This window comes from Mus caroli, chromosome 8, assembly GCF_900094665.2.
Source record: "Mus caroli chromosome 8, CAROLI_EIJ_v1.1, whole genome shotgun sequence".
In the NCBI taxonomy this organism is placed as follows: Eukaryota; Metazoa; Chordata; class Mammalia; order Rodentia; family Muridae; genus Mus; species Mus caroli.
This window is the reverse complement of record NC_034577.1, coordinates 100,926,609-100,943,420: the sequence shown is the minus strand read 5'-3', so window position 1 is coordinate 100,943,420 and position 16,812 is coordinate 100,926,609. Positions and strand designations below refer to the sequence as shown.

The window sequence follows — 16,812 nt, the reverse complement described above, 5'->3', positions numbered from 1 at the left end:
AAAAAAAAAAAAAAGTCTTACTATGTATGTAGCACTGGCAATCTAAAATTCACTACTTAGATAAGGCTAGCATTGAACTTTTGGCAATCCTCCTGCCTCTTCCTCCCAAGTGCTGAAATTAAAACCATGTGCCATCATATCCAGCTAAATTTCTTTCATTACCCTACCCGAAAGAGTATCTGTCACTGGGTCTAGAGTTACTGGGCCTGTGTCACTGCGCTCAGCAGTTAAGAGCAACTGCTACTCTTCCAGAGGACCCAGGTTCAATTCCCAGCACCAACATCAGGCAATTCACAATCACCTATAAGTGTATCTCTAGGGGATCAGATACCCTTTTCTGGCCTTGTTGGATATAGACAGACAGACACACACACACACACACACAGAGAATACATTTACAGAGACCCATCCAAATACATACATATTTTAAAGCATGTAACAAAGTAAAAGTATCGACTACAATGGCATGTTTTGATAAACTCAATGATTCTGTAACACTACTGACTTAAGTTAAATCTGAAATTTTAATCTCGAAACATTAAATATATTCTTCATCAAATGCATGGAATGACGTTAGCTAATTTTTAATCAAAATAAATAGGCAGAGAAGCCATTGTAATACCTTTGGTACTGCAGCCTGGAAAACAAAGTCCGTCATGTCTAGCTCTGTGCTGTTAGAGGCCTGTATCGTTATCACTGTTACACTGGGGTTGGTGTTTGACCGTTCAAAGGTGAACTCTATCTTCAAGCCGTTCTTACTGTACGCTGTGATGGAGGGGATACCTTGGAAAGTACGGGAAGATCAGTCATATTGGAGGCAGGGAACAACAGAACAATCAGTACTCCTGTTGCTCAATAGCCACAGCTCAGTGCTCAAGTGAGGATGGGGATGGAAACTGTACCTGGAGCGATGTCATTGAAGAGAGGCTGTGAGGAAAGCCCATCCAACAAGAAGGGGGGCTGGGATATCTGTGGCACTGAGGCAGGGGTAGGAGCAGCAGCTGGAGCACCTAAAACAAATTCCAACAGAAAGTCAATTTCAGGGAAGCCCTGCAGTTACTTCAAACACAGGTCAAAGAAAGAGTCCCAAACAATATACAAAAAGCACAGACCAAACCAGAACAAAAAGTTCAGATGTTTTAACTTCTGTTCACCAGAAATAACCATTAAGAAAAAAAATGCCTTCAGTATCATTTCCCCCAAGATGTCTATCTACCCAAAAAGTAAATAACTCCAGACTGGCTCACCTGTCAGGGTGATGTCTCCTAGCAAGTCGAGAAGTTCTCCACCAGCAGATGCTGGTTTGCTTGTAGGTGCAGTTGGGATAACAGGTGTTATGTCATTTCCTCCCAACAAATCCAATAAATCATTGGCCTAAATAAGGAAATAATTATTCACGAGTTATTTGTCTAAAGTGTATTTAACACAGTTTTTCCCCCAATACTTAACATTAAGGACGGCAATTATCAAGCGATCAAAAATACTAAAGGACAACAGCTAAGAAATAAGCGACAAGAACTAAAATATCACCAAGAGCCCCAGACCAGGGTACCTGGCTTGTGGGTTGTGGCCCTGAGGGTGGTGGTTTAGTCTCTAGAGGCGCTGGTTCTGTCTCTCCATTTGTCTGCACAATCTCAGAAGGGCCATTTGTGGTCACTTTTTCCATGACAGGCATTCTTTCAAGTAGGGCAGACCTAGAAGAATTTGCAGTGGTTAATTACATTCTAGGCAGTTAGCCTCGATACCCTACACAAAACAATCACCATTATCAATTACTGTGAGGAAGCATCTCCCCTCCCCACCCAACACACACACACACACACACACACACACACACACACTGGAACAGAAGGTGTATTACAAGAATACATACATGACCTACATTCTCAATTGGATTAAAAACAGTCAAGAGTCTCTGAATAAATAAAATGTACATCTAAATCCCCAAACATACTACTAAGACAAACAAAAGGTAAACCAGCAGGTATTAGCAGACTTCAATCAGGAATTAGGTATTATATAACAGAAAGAAGAAAAAAAGCAAGGCACCAAAATGTTAGAAATAATGGGATTTATGGGATTTGAATAAAATTATTTCTCTTGGGTCTGACAGTGATGGTGCACACCTTTAGTCCAAGCACTGGGAGGCAGAGGCAGGCAGATATCTGAGTTTGGGGCCAGGCTGGTATATAGAGCAAGTTCGAGGACAACCAGGGTTATACAAAGAAACCATGTCTCAAGAAAGATAAAGAAAAAAAAAATTCTTTTGGAAAAAACTGCAACTGCCTTTTAGCCAAATAAAATAGAAAATGATGCAAACTTTACATACAGAGGTAGAGGAGGGAGGTAGACTAAAAAACACATTGTTTTTTAATGATTTATTTTGGAGCAGGGTCTCACCATGTAATTCTGGCTGACCTGGAACTCACTCTATACACCAGGCTGATCCAACTGCCTCTGCCTCCATCTGACTCAATACATTTATTTCTTAGGAGGTTAGAAAGAAGAAAACATGGAGAAAAGCGGCTACGCGGTGAGAACAAAGGAAATACAGCACAAGCAACAAGTGTCCTTCAGGGACACAAGGACACGTCACTCAGGTGCCAGAGGTGGGCACTGCGTGGCTCTTGCTCACCTCATGTGGTCATACTTCTTAAAAAGTGCATTGTACTCTACTGCCCTCTGCTGGAGCTCTACGTCGATGCTGCTCCCATAGATGGAAACCACTTTCTTAATTCGGCTGTGGGACAGATAATACGATAAATGAAATCAATCATTCAAAACACAAAATTTATAAGTAGCAGTGAAGATGATCAAAACAGAGTTTCTTGGTTAAATTTCTGAATTACCTATGTTTCCTTAATTCAAATTGTGTTTCAAGAACAACTATAATTCCCTTATCTCTATTCACTCATTTATCAATATTGTAATTGTAATGAGAAACTTCTACCTAGGTATTTATTCCCCATCCTCAAGCTTACTGGAGGTGTGGGAACACAGCTTCGTGGTGCAGTGCTTGCCCAGCATGTGTGAGGACTGACGTCCAATCTCCTCATTGAGACCCTTGCAAACAAAAGCACCCATCACTTTGCCACAAAGAAATAGATATCATCCAATTCTCTTTCTTAGTAACATTGAAAATGAGGTTTTAGCATTAGCGTGCTCACTACAATCCTTGTAGCAATCTAAACACTAAATAATTACACTTCTCACAAAGTTATCTGGCTCATGGGTTGTAGCCACTTTGAAAATGAAATGGAAAAGTCCAGGAAAACTGACTCAAGTCAATTTTTGCTCAAAATAGCACCAATTAAAACTCAAAAGATTTAAACACACACACACACACACCACAAAGACACTCACACAAATCTGGATTTTATTCCTCCACCAATATCTTCGAATATAATAAACCAAGGCAGGCATAGTGCTGCACGCCTTTAATCCCAGCACTGGGAGGCAAAAGCAGACAGATCTCTGAGTTTAAGGCCAGCCCAGTCTACAGAGAAAGTTCTAAAACTATCAGGGCTACATGGAGAAACCATTTCTCAAAAAACAAACAAAAAAGGCCCAATAAACTACAAATGTTAGAAACTATACTATAAAAACACTGCAAAATAATGCACGGTAAGGAGAAACAATGACAGAACAAAATACTGACACAAAAGAAAGATGAGCAATGAACTGATCATTCTGTGTGTGGTACTAAGTAAACTAAAACTCATTTGACTATTGTCTCTAGTTTTCTCCATTCCTTTTTTTCTAAGATTTATTTTTATTTTATGTGTATGAGTACCTTGTCTGAAAATATGTCTGTTCACCATGTATGTGTACTGCCTGAAGAGACTTAGAAGAGAATATTGGATCGCTGGAACTAGAGTTACAGATAGCTGTTAACCACCATGTGGATGCTGGGAATTGAACTTGGGTCTTCTTCAAGAGTAGCAAGTGCTCTTAACTGCTGAGCCATCTCTCCAGCCCCATTTTTGTCTATTCTTGAAATTTTCTAGGATAAGGTTTTAAACTTCTCAGACGGAGTCCCATATAAGCTAGCTTAGCGTGAAATTAGTCATAAAGTCAAGGATGATCATAGACACCTGATCTAGACCCTGGTTTTTGCAGTGCTTGAGATCAGCCCCAGGTCTTGTATGTGTTAGGCAAATAAAATACCAAATAAGCTACAGAACAGAGGCTAGGGAGATGGCTCAGTGGGTAAAGCAATTCCCATGCAAGCATTAGGTGTGGCAGTATATAATCCTAGCAGTATAGAAGTGATCACTTAGACATAGATTATTGATACTTTGTGGCCAACTTGTCAAATAAGTGAGCTTCCAGTTAGGTAGGAAACCCCACGTCAGAAATGAAGGTGGAGGTGATATTGAGGGCTCCAGCGCCCTCGGGAGTTACAGAACCACCCTGCAACTCTCCTTCCCTCAGTACTCACTTTACAGTACAGGTGAACCGGGTAGACAGCTTCATAATGGCAGTGAGAGCATAGCCTCTTGTCACAGAGGTGGACATATTAGAGATCAGGACACTTTCTAAAATATCCAGCACTTCATCTTCTGTCACCTGGGAGAAAGAAGATGCAACATGTAGCCAGTGACAACCGTGAGCTGAAGGGTGCTACCTCTCATGCAGTTCATGCTAAATTAGTCCACTGGTCAAAGCAGGTTTTTAAAAAGCCATTGTCAACTAAGAACAGGTTATGGCAGAAGGAAAGAAGCATACAGAACACAAAGAGTTCAAGGCTGTTGTCAAAACCCTCTCAAAAGCCAACTCTCCCATATACAAATCTAAATGAACACAGCTTCCTTAACTGCCCAGAGTGGGAGAAACCAGAGTCACATTTGCAATGGAGAAAAGACATCAGTGGTCATGTTTTTGTGCTGGGTAGTGGGGACTGAACCCAGCACTAATCCAGAACTCCATAACCATACTATATTCCCCAGACCTGCTAAAATGGATTTAAATCCACACAGCCCAAGATCCTGCATGTTCTAAGTGCCACTTGTCTAAAACAATCGAGATATGATTTCTGTAAAAAGCTTCCAAGAATCAATTCCAACTCCCCATTAAACATTGCTCCATTATCAAAACCACATTCTCATTACCTCCTTAGCTAAGAATATCAGAGATACCTGAATAGGCTCTTCCTCTTCACACTGGCCAGACACAAGAAGATCGCCATATTCACCTATACACCACGCAGCCACTTGTACCAAGGGTTGCTGCCAAAACAAAGTCAAGGCCTTCAATCTTCCCAGAAAATTCCTTGTTGTGCATGTGCTTCTATATGTGCACGTTTATATATATACAGGTAGGTATACATGTATATGAGTGTGTTTGTATATATTGGTTTAAGTGTGTGTGCATAGACATGGCTGAAAGTAGAGGCCAGAAATCAATCTCTTTCTGTTGCTTCTCAGATGTTGTCCGCCTTTTTTTCTATGTGTGTATGCATGTAAACTCGTGTGTGGGTTTATGTGCATATGTGCACATGTGGAAGTAGAGGCCTGAGGCTGACATCTTCACTCCATCTCCACATTATTAATTGAGGCAGGGTCTCTCTCTCTCTCTCTCTCTCTCTCTACTGAACAGACGATGTGAGTGTGAGAACCACAGGTAGACAGGCATACGTAAGCACTTCTATGTTCTTTTGTTGGTGCTGGTGACCCCATTTATACACTTTCTGCCTTTCATGTTCATTCTGATGACCCCAACTATAGTTTTCAAGATGTCTGCTTGTACAGACAGAGCCTTATCCACTTAGCAATGTCTGCAGTCTCAGCCACAGTTTTTGTTCAACTCTTTTACAGACAGGAACCCTCACTGGCCTGTCTTCACCAATCAGGCTAGGCTGGCTGGCCAGAAAGCCACGGGAATTCACCTGTCTCCTGCTCACCAGCACTAGGATTACACACATGCCTTTAAAAGGGGGGTGGGGGCTAGAGAGATGGCTCAGTGGTTAAGAGCGCTGACTGCTCTTCCAAAGGCCCTGAGTTCAAATTCAAACCACATAGTGTCTCACAACCATCCATAATGAGATCTGACACCCTCTTCTGGTGTGTCTGAAGACAGCTACAATGTACTTATGTATAATAATAAATAAATCTTTTTTTTAAAAAAAGAGGTGTGTGTGGGGTAGTAGGGGTGGTGGGTGACACGTGCCCTTTATAATCCTAGCATCCAGAAGGCAGAAGCAGGCAGATCTTTATAGACTTGAGAATAGACTGGTCTATACAGTGAGTTCCAAGCTAGCCAGGGACACATAGTAAGATCTTGTGTCAAAGAACTTAATAAATGATAAAAATAATAAAAAAAGAACCAAGGGTACAAGGTATTAAAACTCAGGTCCTCATGCTTGCAGAATCCAGAAACTTTAATGGCTGAGCTACTGTCCAGGCCCAAAAAAATATTTAATGTAATTTACGTATCATCAATTGTAAAGTTCACAACAGATTGTATGTCTCAGTGTTAGTGATGCAAGAAGAGAATCAGACTACTCTTCCCAAGAAGAAACAGAAACTGAAGCACTTACTTGAGAATAGTCACCGAGAATCGCCTTGTACAGGCGCTGGACGGTGTAAGCATGCATCTCCACGCTGTTGGTTATTAACTGAATCAAGTTAGGAACTGCATCATCGCGAACATAACTTCCTGCCTAAAAGGAAACAGGAACAGTTACTAAAGACCACATAAGCAGTGTGGGTAAGCGCAGGCGAACAGGTTTGCCCATTGTGTTCTGAAAAGACTACACAAAATCCACACAAAACCAACCAAATAAAAGGCAAACATAGGGTGATTCTAACCAACAGGTCTACAAACAGCCCAAGCCTCAAAGTCTGGCTAAAATAGTTTAAGCTTTTCAATTCTAACAAATTCTAACACACACACACACACACACACACACACACACACACACCACACACACATTGACAGTCAAAATCAAAACACAATGTTTCAAATTTCCGAGGATAACATTTTTTTTTCTACTTAGGTTAAGACCCTGAAATTTCAAAAACTCATTCTTTGTGAACTTAGTAACTACTTCTGTTCTCCACAACCCCCAACACTAAAACCCCATGAGCAAGCTTCAGCACTCACGCTAGGGAAAGCAATGACAGGCCACCTGTGCACAGAGCCAAAGGACAAGTCTATTTTGTTCTGTTCTGTTATTTTCTTTTGTTTTAAGCATTACGTGCAAATATAGGGCTCTCACAAAGGCCAGGCAAACACTACTACTACACCATACCCCAGCACAGCATAGGAATGCCAAAAATCAGCTTATCTAAGTATCACACTGCCATTAAAAACTAGTACTTACTGATATTATACAATCAATCAATAAATAAACAAATGGTGGGGAAGGGAATAATTTGCATTTATTATTCATGCACTGATCCACTGATTTTGGCATGGCGCCTGGGATTGAAAACAGTCTTGTAAATGCTACGTAAGCACTCACTGAACCTTCTCTTCAGTTGCCTTCCCTACCCATTTAATTGTGTACTTTGCTTGCATGTGTGTCTACATGTGTGTCTGGTATCCATAAGGTCAAGACAGGGCATTGGATCCCCTGGCACTAGAGTTACAGTGGGTTGTAAGCCAGTGGATGCTGGAAACCAAATCTGGGCCTTCTGTAAGAGCAAAAGGTGCTCTAAATCACTGAGTAGTCTCTCCAGCACCAGCCCCACCTCCACCCTCTTCTTACTGGAGTGCTTGTGCCTACTGTGTATGGATGGATGTGCACACATACTGAAGCCAGAAGTTGACATCTGGCACCCAACCTTTTCTTTACATGGGCTGGGAATCAAACTCAGACCTGCAAATTGTTCAGCAAGTGTTTCACTAAATGAGCCATCTCTGCAGCCCTGACTTTCATTTTGAAGTACAGTCTCACCACCCAGGCAGGACCTGAACTTTCAGCCTCCTGCATAGCTTGAATTACAGGCTTAAAACTGCAAGGAACCCCACCCTGATTAGTAAACCTATTATTTTTAATATTTTAATATTCTCCCAACATCTGCAGCTACAACAAAGCAAAGCCACTTAACCTATGGGGAAGATAAGTTCCAGGCAGTTAGAATGCTATAACTAGCCACTTGTGACATAGAATGGGGATCCCAGCCAAAACCACTCAGCTGCAGGACACAACAGCAGAGCTGACTTACAAGACACTAGCCAGGCCTAACCCTGTGCATTCTGGAAGGGCTGGGGTATCACAAGCAACCAGAATGCCCACTCAAAACGAAGAAAAATGGTCAAAAAAGAAAGTGGGAAGCTAAAAAGATCTGTAATATGGCTTAAATATTTACATACTCCCATGTACAGCACTTTCAAAAAGAGAAAGTATCACAATTTGTGAAACTAACTACTTCATCCAACAAAAAAACAACTTTTCAAATTCACACTGAACCAAAAGCCCCACATTTTTGGCTATTAAAAAAAAAGCTTACTGCATTTTCAAGAATAAAAATCATTTATATAAGCTAGACAGAGGGGCAACAGCACAGTGGGGGCTCTGAGGTTTAGGCCCTAGACCAGAAACTGACTACATCTGTCTCTGAAGACAATCAAGAGCCATGAGGCAGAAGTATAGTTCTTAAACCTTCTGGTGGGGAAAGCTCACAGCAAGAACTGTCTCTAGGCAGAGCCAGGGAGAAAGTGAGGGGCGGGTCACATGTGGCACTGACACCTTAACATTAATAGACTGTCTGCAATGCCCCCATGGGGTGCCTGTCAGCATCTCTAAGATGCTAGGACCTGTTGGAAGGCAGCAGCTAGATTCTAATGTCATATTCTCACAGGGATAAGGAAAAAATGTCACATGGCCATCATAAGAATGAGTGTTCTAAATTATCATGACTTTGTTAGAATATGCTTAATCCCTATTATCAATACGTTTATCAACTTTCAGTCTTTGTCTTAGGGTTTTACTGCTGTGAACAGACACCATGACCAAGGCAACTTTTAATTGGGGCTGGCTTACAGGTTCAGAGGTTCAGTACATTATCAAGGCAGGGGCATGGCAGCATCCAGGCAGGCATGGTGCAGGCAGAGCTGAGAGTTCTACATCTTCATCTGAAGGCTGCTAGCGGAAGACTGACTTGCAGACAGGTAGGATGAGGGTCTCAAAGCCCACACCCACAGTTCCATACCTATCTCCAACAAGGCCACACCTCCAAATACCTCCAATCCCTGGGTCAGGCATATACAAACCATCATAATCTTCTAGGAAATTAACTAAATTTGCTAAATAAAAACCACCTTATCCTAGAAAATTCCCTACCAAATTCTGTTGATGTTCTGTTTGTGAAATGGCAGAGTCTTATACTATAGTCTAAGCCAGCCTTAAACTTACTCTATAGCCCAGGCTAGCTCTGAAATCCTGGAGGTCCTTTTCCTTAAGACTCCGTAAGTGCTCACAGTCATAAGCCACCATGTCCAGCAACCAACGCACCTGCATCATCCTAGCTCACTGAACCAATTCTCACTAACAATGCACCAACAACTGCGTCCAGTTGGCCTCTGTTATAAAACAAGATTGAAACTTTTTGTTTTGTTTTTCCAAACAAGATTTATCTGTGTAGCCTTGGCTATCCTGGAATTCGCTCTATAGACCAGGAAAGCTTTGAACTTAGAGATCCACAGCTTCTGTCTGGGATTAAAGATGTGTACCACCACCACCCAGCAAGATGAACATTTTTACATTCATATTTTTCTGCACTTGTCTTTTTTATTTTCCTAAGATAAAACATAAAAGATTGTATCAATGCAGCAAAAGGTACAACCTGACACTTTAATTGCAGATTTCCATACTGCACTCTGAAAAGATAACACAATTTATTACACTAGTAAGTAAACAGTGGGGCCTGCTTCTCCATTGTTTCAAGTGTTAATTACACATTTCTATGTATTGTATGTGTATGGGCTTGTGTGCTGTGGCATTAATATGGAGGTCAGAGGACAATTTTTGAAAGTCAGTCCTCTTCTTCCAACATGAGCACTCCAGGGATTAGACTCAGTCACCAGGACTGATGGCAGTCACTTCTACCTGTTCATATTCTTTAACTAATACTAGAAATTGGGTTTAGCAAGTATAACAGAAGCCTAGTGGGTTGCCCACACCTGTCCTGTTATGGCTCAGCTACTAAGGCTAAGGCTTCCAAGCTAAAGGAGAAAGTATGAAGACAGGGGCATCCCCATTATCACAGCACTCAGGAGGTAGCTGCTAGAGGATCAAGAGTTCAAAGTCAGCCCTGGCTGCACAGCTGGTTCTCTTCCAGACTGAGCTACATGAGGACTGTCTCAAAGGAGAAAGCTCCACAGATTAATAATGATACTTTGTTTGTACTTTTCCTATTATTTCTTTAACTGTAAAAGTGTTTTTTTATGTGTTAAACACTTCTTCTTTTTGAGAACTACCAATTCAAATGCCAATCACTGGTCACTGGATTTTCCCATTTTATTTACATATTAAAGGTATCAATATGCTGTTGTGTTGTGATGTTTTCCCTGCTTAGTTCCTAGATCTGCTGGTTTATGAGTTTCTAATTTTAAATGCAGTGATTATTTTCCTTTATGGTATCAATTTCTAGTAACATCATGTCAGACAGTACATCTTCTTGCTCGACCACCACACTCTATTAACTATTAACAGAAAACAGACATCCTCAAATCTGAGAATGCCAAAGAAAAGAAAACATCTGAAACAGGAACTGTAAAATAAATGTAGGCATTCAAACCTCGCAACAACTGCATAGAGGACAGAACTCTAAGTCTGAGTCCTTGCCTAGTATGTGTAAGGCCCTGGGTTTGATCCCTGGCACTACAAGGAAAAAAAATATGCAACACCTTCCTATCTTATTCAAAATAAATTCAAACACTTAGTAATCTCTGTAGAATGGCACATGTTAGGACTCTGAAAGAAAACTACCCACTGCCCCTCTCCACTTCCTGGTTTCATGTCTTTCCATTGCTTTCCAAGCAGCCCAAGCTTGCTACCCCAGAATGTCTCACCTACCATTCCCTTTGATTAGGACACACTTGAGGATATCTACATGACCTTCTCCTCCTTCAACGAAGCCTATTTCTCAAATTTTACCTTTGCTAACCAAAGTATAAAACACTTGACTTAAGTGCCTTATGCACCAGCATCCATCCATACCTGACATTATGCTAGGTTAGCCTAGCCAACACAGTGAAACCCATATTTTGTCAATTTGACAAAAACTACAGTCACTTGGAAGGAGGGACCCTCAACTGAAGAACTGTCTCTAACAGATTAGCCTGTGGGGCATTTTCTTGATTAGTGACTGATTGGGAGGCAGGGGCTCTGTGTGTGGTGGTGGAGGGGGGGGTTAGGGTGCTCGGCTCACTGAGAGTGCTGCCACCCCTGTGCAGGTGGTCCTAAGTTTTATAAGAATGTAAGCTGAGCAAGCGATGGGGGAACAAGCAGCATTTCCTGTTTCAATTCCTGCCTCCGCTTCTGTGATGAACTGTAGCTTCTAAGCTTCAAACACTTTCCTCACAAGTTGTCAGTGTTTTTATCAAACCAAGACCAGGACAGTTACATAATTTCCAATCTCCTCCATGAGAGTAGGGGTTTCACCTGCCTCATTTCTAGGTACATTCACTATACAGTCTGCTTTAAAAGGCTACATACCGTTGTCAAGACACGCATAATGGTATCTATATGCCACCGTTTGGAAGGTGCGTACCTGAGAAAATAAGGTGAAAACACTGAAATTAATAAACTGCACTATACCCAGTGACTTTCAAAAGCTCTGTTCTACAATCTTTTCTAGGTCTTCTAGTAAAATTATTCTATTTGAAGACATTACACTATAAAACCTAGCAGAAACCATCATTTCAACAAAGCATCAAATATAATCAAACTCACATTTCCCACACTATTACAATAGGAGTAATGTGCTGATAACATGGGACTTTGCCACAATTTCTCAGACATCAAATCACATTGTCAGGAAAGAAGAAGACGACTGAGGAGGGCTAAGGAGAAAGCTCAGCAGATGCAGTCCTGCCTCAGAATCCTGAGAACCAGAGTCACAGTGTAGGGCTCACATGAATGCAGTGTGGAGGGTTGGCAACAGGGACTATCTAGAGCAAGCTGGATGAGAGGCTCAGCCAAATTACAGAGACCTGGGTTTCACTGAGATCTCAGCAATAATGAAGGTGAAAGAGCAACTGAGAACATCAATCTTGCACCTCTACGTGCATGTGTCAGCACCCACAGCAGTCCCACAACTGAGAAGCACTGTCTAAGCTGGATTTTACACATAGCTTTAATTCAGATGTTTTTCTGTCTCTTCATAATAGGTGTGAGGCTGAGAATGGATACAGAGGGAAAGTATTTTGTTTGGCCTCATCTTTTTTTCAACATCGGCTACAATTACTTCTAATTCAGTGCTAGAAATAAATGCTATGTGTCTTAAACATGTCTACAGCATCTCTTGGCACCATGTTTTAAAGATGCTTTTAGGAAGTTCCAAGCACCTTCTACCAATGAAAATAAAAATTAAATCTTACTTTTCTGCAGCAAGGAAGATTCCAGATGCACAATCGGCTTTAAATTCTGGCTCACAGGAATCCAGGAAATAAAGTAATTCCTTCATCATGCCTCGGATATTATTCCCATTCACCAGGGCAAAACTCAGTTCCATTGCACGTCTTGCAGAGGGGAAAAAAACATATTGATGGTGGGAATGTAACAAATACTCAGGCATTTTCCCTATATACCAAGAGCAGTGGCATAAACATCTGTACAGTCTATGATTGCACTCTTTACAAGCCAGATAAGCATGAAAATGTATTCCTATGACAGCTCTTGTACTGTGAGTGTTAACCCAATACTCTCCTCCAGAAATCCTTGAGAGAACCTGGGCATGGCGGCACATGCCTACACGACCACTTTTATATCTACATGCTCTTGGAAGGCAGAGGCAGGTCAGAAGTCAATGGCATTCTCAGCTACACAGCTAGAAAAAGATCAGCCTAAGCTACATGAGACCCTTCCCCATGAATGAATAAATAAATAATCAATCAATCAATCAATACGAGATAACAAACAACACCAATAAAAACATAGGAAAAGTCTAATAACTATAGTTCTTTAGTCTATTCTAAGACTTAGGATTCTCAAAAAGAAGCAAAAAGCTATTACCCAATGATAATGTCTGCATTATTTCTCTAAAAATATATTTGTTTATGATATTCTACTTGTACTCCAAATACAACATAACTTTGCTTACATCAAAAAGTATCATAGGACTGGGGATGTAGCCTAGGTGTTAAGTGTGCCTGCCTGTCATGTTCAAAGTCCTGGGTTCCACACTCTGCAGTGAAGAAATTGAGCAAGTGGGCCATATCTATACTCCCAGCACTAAGAAGGTAGAGGCAGAGAGATAAGAAATTCACAATCATTTTCAGCTACATAGTATCTTTAATACCAGCCTGGACTACATCAGACCCCTGTCTCAAAAGGGGAGAGCATAATAAAAGTAATAAAAATAAATGGTTTTTGTTTTGTTTTGGAGACAGGGTTTCTCTGTGTAGCCCTAGCTGTCCTGGAACTCAGTTTGTAGACCAGGCTGGCCTCGAACTCAGAAATTTGCCTGCCTCTGCCTCCCAAGTGCTGGGATTAAAGGTGTGCACCACCACCACCCAGCATGAAAATAAATCTTAAATACACTGGTTATGGGACTAGAGAGATAGCTCAGCCATTAAGAGCTCAGGTCCTCAGGCAGCTCACAACCACCTCTAACTCCAACTCTAGGAAAATCCAAAGTCGCTTACTTCCGAGGGCACCTCACATGCACATGTCTATACACAAACACACATAAATGTACCAATGTAAAAGTAATAAAAATTGCTATGTGTGGTAGTCCATGCTTTTAATCCCAACACTTAAGAGGCAGAAGCAGAAAGATTATTGTTTAAGGCCAACATGGTCTACATAATGACTTCCATATCACCCAGGACTACTACATAGAGAGATCTAGTCCCCAAAACATGAATGGGACACCAACAGACACGCTAATGTGGAAGAAAGCACACAAGGCCTCAACCATAAACAAAGGACTAAGAAATGCTGAGAGCCGGGAAAATATTCTTCCCTAGAGTAAGACACACATACACACCTAGCCATAATTAAAGAGAAAGAGGCTACAAATTTTAATGAGAGCATATATATACAAGTAGCATTATACAGACTGAACAGGTTATATGTATATATTTAGGAGACAGAGACAGACAGACAGACAGACAGACAGACAGAGTTGTATGTGTGTATACAGCAATGGGGTATGCAAGGGGTTGGAGGAAGGAAATGATGTAATTATATATAATATCAATTCTGAAAAAGGTATAGTATAGTAAAAACAAACTTAACAGGAAACTGACCATTAAAGGGGGGACTGGGGGGAACACCTATAAGATCAAATAAAAGTTCCTTTAGATGCCTATTAAGTTTGTTAATAAAGGCAAAGCTAAAAATATTTAACATACAAAACTCCATATAGATTTTTTCATATTTGCTCAAATTTTTCAAATAATTTTCATAACCAGAATAATGAATGGTACATGCTTATAATCCTAGTCTTAGGAGCTGGGGACAGGAGAATCAGGAGTTCAAAATCAACCTCAGCTACTCAGAAAATTCCGAGACAGTCTAGTGGAGGTAGAAAATACTAAACATACTCTGCATTTCAAAACTAACAATTAGGTTAAGTACATGATTACATATTAACTAATACACACAATAGCAATTCAACCCTCAATGATATAATCATTCCCATAAGAAGTTAAGATAGTTTTAATATATATATAAATTCAGTTTAGTATTTTGTAAACCTCTGAAACTGGGTGGCCCTCTACCTACATTTTACATTGGAGGCAACAGTGTAATGAAAAGGTAGGGAAAATGTTAGGTGTGGAGTCACAATGAGAAACAGCTCTGGCTTGAGGATCAGCTCTTATTGTTGCATCTTCTGTCAAATACCCTAGCCCAACAAAAATAAGAGAAAGAAAGTCTGACTTCTATTTCTAGAATTGTCCCTTTCAAGGGTTAAAGTTTAAGGGTCAAAATTTCAAGGGTTATAGTCACCTGATCCCTTGGTGACTATACTTTAATGAGTCTATTAATCAGGCATAGAACTTACTTGCTTCTTAATGACTTACTGTGAGAACTAAGAAGGTGCCATAAAACCCTTTTCCAAAGCTCTATTAAAAGCTAGTATTAATATCAACTAACTGGACCACCCAGAGCTCCCAGGGACTAAACCACCAACCAAAGAGTATACATGGAGGGAGCCAGGACTCCAGATACATACGTAGCAGATGAAGCCTTATCTGACATCAATGGGAGGGGAGGGAAGCTTGAGGCCCCAGCACAGGGGGTGCTAGAGGGGTGAGGCGGGGGTGGGTGAATAGGTAGAGTACCCTCATAGAGGAAAAGGGGAGGGGGGAAAGGGCGGATGGGAGAAGGGGGTTGGTAGAGGGGTAATCCAGAAGGGGAATATCATAAGAGCTGGTATTAGTAAAGCAGGCATAGTAGTGCACACCTTTAATCTTAGTAATTGGGAGGCAAAGGCAGGCGAATCTCTGAGTTTTTAAGGTCAGCCTGGCCTACAAAAAGAGAGTTACAGGACAGCCAGGGCTAATACACAGAGAAACTGTGTCTCAAAAAACAAAAACAAAAACAAAACAAAAAAAGCTGATATTACTAAGTCTAGGTCTTATCTGTAGATTGTTCAAGCACTTAAGCATTTTTGTTCTGTGTACATAAATGTTTGTTGACTAAATAACTTCAAAGATCACTTTAAACCTCCTTTGTTTTGAATTTGAACACAGTAAACGTTCACTAAAGCAAACTATAAATTCCACACTTCTATGAGAAGAACTGCCAGATTCCACTCAACAGAGAGATTTATGACATTTGAGAGTGTCAACTGTCTACAGTCATGTCTCCATGGAGATTTTCTCACACTTGCCTCTAAGGTCATGAAGTGCTGTGAAAACGTGCACTGTCAGCAATGCGAGTGTCAGCACAGTGGGAAAACACTTAGCCGATGGATCACTCCTTACTTCATCCTCCAGCACACGTAACACAGCACCTCTGCTAAGTAAACACTGGCTCAGTACACTGTGCCAATTATTTTACCTAAGAACCGAGAGCACTCTCAGTGCACAATTCAGTATTTCCCACGGGTCTCTATAACTGAAACTCCTTTCTGAACACAGGGACTAAATACCTAAAAGCTTGGCTCTCAAAACTTCGACAAACTATCAAATTGGTAGAGGACAGACACAGCCTTATCAAAAATCTGTTCCACTTAACAAGGCTGGAGAGAGACTCCCTTTCTTACCTTTTTATGGAGACATCCAGATCTTTCAGACAGTCCACAATTGTGCTTCTATGCCTCTGTACAGCGTTATGATCTGTCTGCACAGTCTTCAACAGAGATGTCAGAGCAACATATCTGCACAGAACAATGTTTCATAATAAATAAGCTAAAATGTAAAACTCAAGGAAGTTTTCCCTCTGTGTGAATAATAACAGAACTGTCAAACATATGAGGAAATGCACACATCTGAGAGTATTTCAAGGTAACCACAGAACTAGTGACTAGGAAGTAGCACCATTATGGGAACTAGTGACTAGGAAGTAGCACCATTATGGGAACTAGTGACTAGGAAGTAGCACCATTATGGGAACTAGTGACTAGGAAGTAGCAGCATTATGGGAACTAGTGACTAGGAAGTAGCATCATTATGGGAACTAGTGACTAGGAA

General features: G+C 40.9%; 1 protein-coding gene and 1 non-coding gene across 3 annotated transcripts in view; both read right to left on the bottom strand.

The window, feature by feature from the left end:
• Ap1g1 (adaptor related protein complex 1 subunit gamma 1) overlaps positions 1 to 16,812 on the bottom strand; it is an 87,263-nt gene that overhangs the window by 8,112 nt on the left and 62,339 nt on the right. For both annotated transcript variants that reach the window (XM_021171150.2, XM_021171151.2), the window contains 11 exons: positions 16,386 to 16,499; positions 12,550 to 12,690; positions 11,666 to 11,720; positions 6,539 to 6,661; positions 5,139 to 5,228; positions 4,442 to 4,569; positions 2,636 to 2,740; positions 1,553 to 1,694; positions 1,248 to 1,374; positions 903 to 1,010; positions 623 to 783 (listed from right to left, as the gene is read on the bottom strand). In XM_021171150.2, the coding sequence (XP_021026809.1) occupies positions 623 to 783; positions 903 to 1,010; positions 1,248 to 1,374; positions 1,553 to 1,694; positions 2,636 to 2,740; positions 4,442 to 4,569; positions 5,139 to 5,228; positions 6,539 to 6,661; positions 11,666 to 11,720; positions 12,550 to 12,690; positions 16,386 to 16,499 (1,294 nt within the window). The remainder of the gene's footprint in view (positions 1 to 622; positions 784 to 902; positions 1,011 to 1,247; positions 1,375 to 1,552; positions 1,695 to 2,635; positions 2,741 to 4,441; positions 4,570 to 5,138; positions 5,229 to 6,538; positions 6,662 to 11,665; positions 11,721 to 12,549; positions 12,691 to 16,385; positions 16,500 to 16,812) is intronic.
• LOC115031845 lies at positions 16,038 to 16,122 on the bottom strand. Its single transcript, XR_003837492.1, has one exon. It is a non-coding gene; the product is annotated as a small nucleolar RNA SNORD71 (small nucleolar RNA).